Source organism: Monodon monoceros, unplaced genomic scaffold (assembly GCF_005190385.1).
Source record: "Monodon monoceros isolate NGI ecotype Baffin Bay Population unplaced genomic scaffold, NGI_Narwhal_1 Super_Scaffold_7, whole genome shotgun sequence".
Classification (NCBI taxonomy): domain Eukaryota; kingdom Metazoa; phylum Chordata; class Mammalia; order Artiodactyla; family Monodontidae; genus Monodon; species Monodon monoceros.
The window spans coordinates 91,855,882-91,864,900 of record NW_021703784.1 but is presented as its reverse complement, the minus strand read 5'-3'; the positions used below and the strand labels follow the sequence as shown (position 1 = coordinate 91,864,900).

General features: G+C 56.6%; 1 protein-coding gene across 1 annotated transcript in view; it reads left to right on the top strand.

The window, feature by feature from the left end:
• The window catches only part of ALX4 (ALX homeobox 4), a 39,828-nt gene extending 31,754 nt beyond the window's left edge, over nt 1-8,074 (top strand). The window contains exons 3-4 of the mRNA XM_029209327.1: nt 5,846-5,974; nt 7,549-8,074. Coding sequence (XP_029065160.1) covers nt 5,846-5,974; nt 7,549-7,878 — 459 coding nt within the window. The 3' untranslated portion in view covers nt 7,879-8,074. The remainder of the gene's footprint in view (nt 1-5,845; nt 5,975-7,548) is intronic.
• Nucleotides 8,075-9,019: the final 945 nt, after the last annotated feature.

Here is a 9,019-nt window from a genome sequence, read left to right as displayed (position 1 = left end):
AGCATAACCCAAATCAACACAGCTCAACTCAACAGAACTCAACACAGCTCAACACAGTACAACCCAGCACAGCCCCACACAACACAGCACAACCTAAACCAACACAGCTCAACCCAACACAGCCCAACAGAGCTCAATGCAACCCAACAGAGGCCGACACAACACAACATAACCTAACCCAACACAGCTCAACACAACCCAACACAACATGACACAGCTCAACACAGTAACAGAACCCACCAAAACCAGCACAACACAACAAAGCCTAACACAGCTCAACCCAACCCAACACAACTTAATCCAAATTAACACAAAACAACACAAGCAAACCAGGTCAACTTCTACCACATTGTCCTATTTTATCTTTTTTATAGAATTTATGTGGCTTAAAATATTTTATCTGTTTGTCTCCTCTCACTGGAATATGAGCTCCTTGAGGACAGGTACTGTCTGTTGTTCAACATTGTATTCCTACCAATTAGAGAAGGCCGAACTCAGAGCAACAAAGGCAAAAAATAAACATACGTGGACCAACTGACCTCCTTTGACCAGAGAGGTGTGTCTTCCCTCCCTGCATGAAATTACAGCAGAGAAAGAACCAGAAAGGAATCAAAGTCCTCTAAGTACCCCAGACACAGGCGACAAGATCCATGCACTAAAGCTTGAGCTTCAGCATAACACAGAATAAACGTCATGTTCAGCCTGCCTTTCCAACCCAGAGCACGTTAGAAACAGCAAATCAGGTGTTGGCAGATAGCTATTTTCCCCCTCCTGTGGGCTGTGGAAATCAACAGCTTCAGAGCAAAGAGGAGTTTTTTTAAAACAAGCAGCACAGTTCAGATCAGCTCAGCACAGCTCTGCTCAGGTCTTTTCAGCACCAGGACAAAAAGCCCTGTTACTTCACAGACCCCAAGGGCGCCTTCTCTTGCATTCGTTCACTAGAGAATCTTCAGCAGTGTTTCTAAGGCATCAATAAAAGGTTCATCAGTCTCAACCATGCTCTGTTTAAAAAGGCAGAGGCATTTGTAATATGGTCCAGAAACGTTTTCATCTAAAATGGCTAATGTGGGGGACTTCCCTGCTGGTCCAGTGGTTAAGACTCCACGCTTCCACTGCAGGGGGCTCGGGTTAGATCCCTGGTTGCGGAACTAAGATCCCACATGCCATGCGGCACAGCCAAAAATTAAAAATAATAATAATAAAATAGAGTAAAATAAAATAAAACGGCTAATGTGAAAAGGGACTGGTAGTTGTTAGTGAATACACAGCCATCCAGAAACAGCAGGAACCCGAGGGGATTCTGAACAGTCAGGTCGTTTATCTGTAAATTCCCAAAAACAAGCTTCCCGGTTTATTCCTCTCCAGTTCACAGTAAGTGTTTGGGGAAGAAAGGCAGGGCAGCTGAGGCCCGCACTGTGATTCCAGAAACCTTCTCACACCCATTGTCCCACCTGAGTCATGCGACTTCCTGGTGCCTCAAGAGTCTGGACAGGAACCACAGCATCTGGCCTCAGCTCAGCCAATGGATTTGGGAGGAGCTAAAGGAGTAGGTGGAGAGGGGGTGGCTGTTATGGGGCATTCCTGTAGATGCTGTGTTTGTGTGAAGCAAACCGTTCATTTTCTGTTCAGTACACATGTGTGCACATGTGTGCGCACGTGTGTGTCCCTAACAAATGGACAGGAGTGCCAAGAAGTAAAATTCACTTAGTATCAAAAGAAGGATTGTCCTTCTAGTACAACACATGGAAATGACACTGGGGTACGTTTTACATTTTTCAGGCACCACAATGGAGTGCTAAAATGGAGCGCTCTCCCTGCATACACACACACAGACACACACTCACACACAAACACACACACACATTTATGCCTACTTCCAAAAAGGAGCTGGGGCAGCTTACAATTAAAGGTTTATTATTTTCATCTAAGAACAAGAACAAAGTCATGAAATGGGAAGGTATTTATGTCAAAGATCTAGACTAAGGATCATATTTGCCACTGAGCACAAATTTCAACCCTGAGCTTCCTGGCAGCCAAGGCAGAAAGGGAAACTCTAATGTGTGCATATCTTATCATCTAAGGGAAGGGCCATAGAAGTATAGAATGCTAGTGCTGGAAAGGATCACCTGGTCCTCTCATTTGATATCAAGGAAGAAGAGGCCCAGAGGCAGGAAGCGATCACCTGTGATCAGGTGACTCAGGAAAGATGATTCAGTGGCAGTGCTGAGAATAGAATGTGGGACCCTGAGTTCCAGCCCAGTGCTTCTTTTACTTTAGTTTGCCGTAGCAGGACACATGCCAGGTTGTTCTGAGACTTTTCTTTGTATAATATAGGCAGCAGGGTGGGTGGGACTGTCATGTATGTCAGACCTCTGGGTTGAGCCTGGCAGTGCCCCAGGGATGGGGGATGTGGGGATGGATCTCCCTGCTTGCCTCTGCTGAGTTTGTTTAGGGCCCGTACTCAGCTGGTGGGAAGCCAGGTGCCTGGCGTAGAGTGGCAGTGGGGACAGGGAGGGGGTGATGGGGCCCCCGAGATGGACCTTTCCTGGGAAGAAGCCCGGGGCTTGGCCCCGCTCCAGGGGGCTGCAGGGGCCTCTCCCTGCTGTCTGGGACTCCAGTCTCCGCAGCTGGTGTCTGAAGAAAATAAGACAGAGGCCCCCCTGCGCCGGGCCACCCCGCCCTGGCCCAACATGGGCTGCGGTTAGCAAGGACCCTGCCAAGATGGTTGGTTCCTCGGGGAGAGGCCTGTGCTGAGCGGGCCCGGGCTGGGGTGGGCCGGGAGCAGGGTGGTCCTGGGCCGAGACATGAAGAACGGAAGGCTGGGACCTTGCAGTCCCCCTTCCTTCTGGGGTTGCACAGTGGAGACAGGCCTAGGGCCACAGAGCCTGAGGTACAGAGCACCTAAGGGGGCAGCTGTCAGAGCCCTAGGCTCCAAGGGTCAGAAATGGAAGGATGCTCTGAGTCTCAGGACCCTTGGATGTGAGCACAGAAGGGGCCTGCGAGGATACCCCTGCCACCACCCAATTTAGGTGTGAGGAGGCCGAAGACCAGGAGGCTGACTTAGCTTAAGCCTCATCTGGGCAGAAAACCTCCAGCCTTGTATGCAGCGTAAGGCCCAGGGAGGAAAGACCCAGAGGAGGGAGTGGAGGTGGGCAGCTCTTCTCCCATCGGCCTGCTCCACGCAGCTGTGCCGCCTCCCACGATCTCCATCTTTAGCCCTCAAATAAATCCCTCAGCCTGACCCTCTTCCACTCCCTCCCCAAGACAGTGCTCTCTCAGCTGCCTCTCCCCCGGGCTCATCTATCTTCCCAGAGAACCCAGGTCTCCCCTCTCCCCCGCCTCTTCCCCCGCGCTCACCTCCAGCCACCACCACGCACTCCGTCTCCCCCAACTCTGCTCCTCCCCTCAACCCCAGGCCCCCCGTGCAGGACACTGGGCTGCCTCCTTCCCCATCCGTGTCCCTCCCAGCCCAGGCCGCGCCTGCGTGTCGCCTCCACCAGCACCTCTGGATCCCACCACGGGACCGAGTCCACAGAGACTCAACAGCAACCCCCCAGTGGCGGACACGTCACCTTTTTCTAGCCTTCTCCCTGGCCTCAAAGAAAGAAAGCAGTCATATATCTAGATGCCTCCCGTGGGCTTCTCCCCTCCCGCTGGCCTCCCCCTCAGAGAACCCTGGGGGGCTGAGGAAGGAGCGGAAAGACTGAGCTAAGCCTGCAGGAAATTAAACATGAAATGAAAACAAGCGCCTCTGATTCATTCTCTCATCCTGCCCCCAGTCCCCCATTCCAGACCACCGATAAAGGGGGATCCCGTTTCAGCGGCGCACAGAGGAGACCCGATCTGCCCTTGGCTCCCAGTGGGCGGCCTGGGCCCGGACCCCAGGAGCCCCAGGATGACAGGAAGCCCCGGGAGGCTGTGGGGCAGCGGCTGAGACTCCAGCCCAAGAGAGGGCCGGCTCCGGGGGTGGGGGTGGGGGACCCAGGAGAGCGCCTCTCCTACACCAGAGTCAAGACAGGAAACAGAGTGACGCTGAAAGAGATGCCAGCAGCGCTCTGTGTGTGTGTGTGACACTCATGCTTGTGTACTGGGACGAGCTGCAGCCTCACCCTCCCTCCTCACCCCCACCCTCCACACACTAACATGGGCCACACACACCCCCTTTCTTTTCTGACCTCTTTCTTCTAGCAAAAGACAGCAAGGAAGGTCAGGAGCTATAAGATAAACAAGTGTGAAGTACTCTAAAAACTCTGTGACAGCATTTCCCATCTAGCTCACCTGCTGCTCTCGGAGGCACCACCCCTGGGAAGAGGTCAGCACAGATATTGGCCCCATTTTCCAGATGCGGAAACTGAGGCCAGTGGTTATGCCAGGCACCCCAGTGGGCACCCGTGGGCCGAGCAGCCTCTATGCTGCCGCATGGTGAATCCATCCAGGCCTCAGGCCCAGCTCCCTCCCCCTCGTCCGAGGAAGCTCCATGCTCTCAGCAAGACTGCTGGCGGGGGCGGTGTGCTGTTTGAGGTGTGCCCACGTGCACCTCAGTCAGCAGCGGGCAGGTGCACATCAAGCCGCCAGGAATCTCCCTCCAGGGAGCTCTGAGGCCTGCCCTCGACTCAGCTTGAAGCCCTTCCTGGCTTGGAAGCTGAGCCCTGCTCACTCCCCCTCTCCCACCCTCCCCTGTCCCCGTCGCCCCCTCCCCAGATCCCAAGTCACTGGCAGGAGTGACAGATCCCAAGGCGAGCTCCTGCCCGTGAGCCTTAGGAAAGTTCTCAGCCTGCCAGAAACTTTGCTCCTGCAAAATGAAAAGGACCCACCCCACCTCCACCCCCACGGCCAGAGACCCTGGCTCACACACCCGACTCGGAGCCCGCCCTCCCCATCCAGTACCTGGTCAGGTCACGCCAACGCCCCACCCCCATGCTCAGTGACAGGTGGGCCTCCTCTCCTCCTCGGCACCAGGCTACTCTTCAGCCTGAGATTTTGCAGCAGCTGCCTCTCTTCGAGGCGCCATGGCGACCCCCTCCACCTGGCATTTGAGGCCCCCCACAATCTGGCTCCCACCTCCATGGTCCTTTCCCCCCCATCACTCCCCCAGCTGGCAGCGTGGCCTCCCGAGGTCTCCTGAGTGTGCCCTGCTGTTTCTAAACTCGGCCTGGACTTCCGTCCCTCCAGCCAGCACTCGGAGCCCAGCCTCAGCCTTCCCTCCGCAAAGCGGTCCCTGACTGCCTCTGGAGCCCGATGGAACCCCTGTCCCCCAGAGAATCTTTAACCCAGGGTGTTCTGAGCCGGGAGACTCTTTCCGACAAAAGTCTGCACAGAGGATTCAGGAAGTGGAAATCCTGAACCTGGGCGGAGAGGTCCCAGGAAGCCCAGACCTTTTGGAAAATGATGGCAAACCACATGTGTGCGATCGTCCAAGAGAATGATTTTCTGGGTGAGCGCTCACAGCTCTTATCAGATTCTCCCCAGGAGTCTGTGGCCCCAGTGGATCAGGCCGCCCCCCATGCTGGGGTTGGTTAGATGACAGCTAAGATGACTAGTGGCGTGTGTTTTGTGTGTGTGACACTTGCCTGCTTTAGATTCTGAAGCTTAGAAAAATGAAGCTACTGGCCCAAGATCAGGCCCACATGATAAACTGGAATAAAGTGCCTTCCAGGCTCTCAACGACTATCATTCTAGATTGTAAACTCTTGAGGATAAAGGCCGAGGCGGACACATTGCCTGTAGCCCCATGGCCTCGACCCTACACTGCAACTGGTGAGACTCAAGGGAAAGGCTGGCACTGCCCGAAGGCGGGGCCTCCAGCTCCTGGCCTGACCCCGGTGACAACTGCTCTGTCCTGCAGGTCTGGTTCCAGAACCGGAGGGCCAAGTGGAGGAAGAGGGAGCGTTTTGGGCAGATGCAGCAGGTTCGAACCCACTTCTCCACGGCCTATGAGCTGCCCCTCCTCACCCGAGCGGAGAACTATGCCCAGGTAAGTGGCTGCCTCCAGCCGCCGGCTCTGGCCCCCAGCCCCTCATGCTCTGAGAAGGGGCACCTTCCCCAGAAAGAGGACTCGGGGCCCATTCCGGGCGTGTGCGTTTCTCCAGAATGTGGGAGGCCCAGAGCTCCTTCTGTCCGACGTAAGTGTTGACCCAGCCTTGGCTGGACTTTAGGGAAGGAAGGCCGGGGTGGTGAGAGTGGCTTTTTCTTCTGCTACTTTGGCCACTTGCGCTATGAGCATCAGAACCGAGGAAGCTTTGCTGAAGGCCAGGGGGTCCTCCAGGCCCCCGGGAGCCACTCAGAGTGTTTCCTAGGATAGGGGAATGAACATGGAATCCTTAGTCTTCCCAGCTCCAGAGCTTTCTCACTACAGGCAAGTCACAAGCTCTCTGAGCCTTGGTTTCTTCACCTGTGAATCGGGCTTTATAAAAGCATCTGGCTCAACTCTTTCACGAGGTTGTTCGAAGGTCTGAATTAGATTGTGCAAAAGTGCTTTGTGACTTATCCAGTTTCAGAAAGGTTGTTTTGCGTGTTCACGGCTCTCCCAGGAGTCTGTCCCATCTCCTCCCATCCCCACCAGAGCATATTCCTCCATGGCTGTCAGTCATTCCCTCGTCCTGGGGCATTTGAATCCTCAGTGGGATGCAAAGGGACGAGAAGTAGTATGAGTAAAGTCAGGCAGCCTGGACACTTGGAGGGATGTAATTTTGGCTGAGTCCCCAGTTCTATCTCCCCATAAACGCTGAGAGGAAAATGGGTCCAGAGGTGGAAGCTGGGGAGGGAAGGGATTACAGCTGCACAGATAGAAGACAACATGTCCAGGTCAACCCCACCCGCTGCCTGAACACCTTCCATGCGCCCCCCCACCTCACCCCACCTCCAGCCCGGCTCCATCCCTCCCCTCACCACCTCCTGAGGCAGCCCTTTCAGTCCAGGAAGTTACTTCTGAAGCCTCAAGGGCTTGAGCCCCTGGAAGCTCCACCACTACCCTTAACTTCTGAGAGAATTTAGGCCCCCGCTGTCCACCCCATCCCCTCCACACCACAGCCTGCAAGCCCACAGCCCATGTTCCCAGTGCCAGAGCTCTCTGGGTTCACGTCAGCTCCCGTCTATCAAGTCTCAAGGGCCTGCCAGGCCTGGGGAAGAGCCAGAGATGAGTGAGACACTTGCTGACCCTAGCGGTCCACGGATGCAGAGACAAAGTCTGCATCTGTCTCTAAAGTTGCGGGCTGCCCTCAGCTGGTGAGCTGTGTCCCCAGGACGGTCCTTTCACTAGACGCTTGATGAAATTTCAAGTTCAGTCTTTAAAACGGAACCGCTATCTGCCGCTCGCTCGCCTGGCCCTGGGAACAGAGGAGCCAGAGCCTAAAAGCCAAAGGCTCCTAAGGGGCTAGATGGCCATAAAGGTTTTGAGAGGCTCCCAAGTAAACGCTCCAGAATGGTTTCATCATCAGGGTGGGCTCGTAAGTGAGAAGAGGTCATCCGTGGGGGAGGGGAAAGCCCCGATGTACTCCCCGCACCCCAGCCCCCGACAGCCTGTGACATCTCTGCCTCCCCTCTCCCCAGATTCAGAACCCGTCCTGGATCAGCAACAACGGGGCTGCCTCACCAGTGCCAGCGTGCGTGGTCCCCTGTGACCCTGTGCCCGCCTGCATGTCCCCTCACGCTCACCCCCCCGGCTCTGGGGCCAGCGGCGTCACCGACTTCCTGGGTGTCTCTGGGGCTGGCAGCCACGTGGGCCAGACGCACATGGGCAGCCTGTTTGGAGCCGCGGGCCTCAACCCGGGCCTCAACGGCTACGAGCTCAACGGTGAGCCAGACCGCAAGACGTCGAGCATCGCGGCCCTCCGCATGAAGGCCAAGGAGCACAGCGCGGCCATCTCCTGGGCCACATGACAGAGCACCCCCGTCCCATCCCCATGCCCTCCCCCATCTCGGGGCACAGGCCACGCCCATGCTTCCCAGGCCCCCAGCCCCCCATTCGACTTTCCTCTTAGGAGCCTGGCCCGGGGCCGGGGGCCTGACCCTCAGCACTTTCCGCCACTCCAAGTCTGAGGCCCCATGGACTGTTGGGAGGGAGGGGGCAGCAGACACTGAGGCCGAGCCCCCTGCTCCCGGCCAGAGGCAGTGGAGGAAGCCAGGCGGCCGAGTTTTGCAGCTTTGCATCCATTATAAGCTGAAGACCCTTTCTCCCCACTCCTGCCCCTCTGCCCTGCCCGGTTTGACCGTTGAGTCGAGGATAGACTCCCATGCAGACCCAGCAGTGGCCACAGTGCAGTCATGTCCGTCCTTCCCTCTGCTGTGTGGTCCCTTGGTCACCAGGCCAATGACTGTGTCTGAAGAACAGGCTGCCCTGCAGAGTCGGCCTCGGCCTTCCCATCTCCTTTTCTCTCCCTAAAAGCCCACGGAATCCCACCTCCTGGACCCAAGGCACCCGCCTTGCCTTCACCCTGGATGGCGAGGAGTCCCCGTCCTGCTGTCCCCTGTGCTGGGCACACCCGGTGGGATTGGGCAGAGAGAGAGACGAGCTGGAGCTGAAGGATCCTGCTGCCACCCAGCAACCCTGGCCCCGGAGGATGCACAGCCGCCCTCGCACCCCGAGACCCTGGATGTGGGTGAACAGTGCAAGGGAGGATGCAGACCACCCACGGTACCCATGAAGCTGGAAGAAAGCTTCTAGGAGCAGGGAGGGCTGCAGGGAGATGTCCAGGGGAGTGGGGGTCAGGGGTTCATGCACACAGGTCCGCTCTCTGGCCACCTGACATCCCGCTGCAGGCAGAATGACGGCGACAGTGGGCAGGTCCGGGTAGCTTTTTCTCCATCCATTCAAGCCCCTCCAGGGGGATCTGGAGGTGCTTGTCCCCCCCATGTCCCATTCTGGTCACTCACTGGGGTTGCTGAGCAGTGTCCTGGTGTGGAAGGACTTACACCTCAGACACACCAGCTAAGCCGGCGGGCACGGTGGCAGAGGACCAAGAGCTGCAGGATCTGCCAGAGGATGAGTGCACGCTCTCTCAGGCTCCAAGCGGCAGGCCAG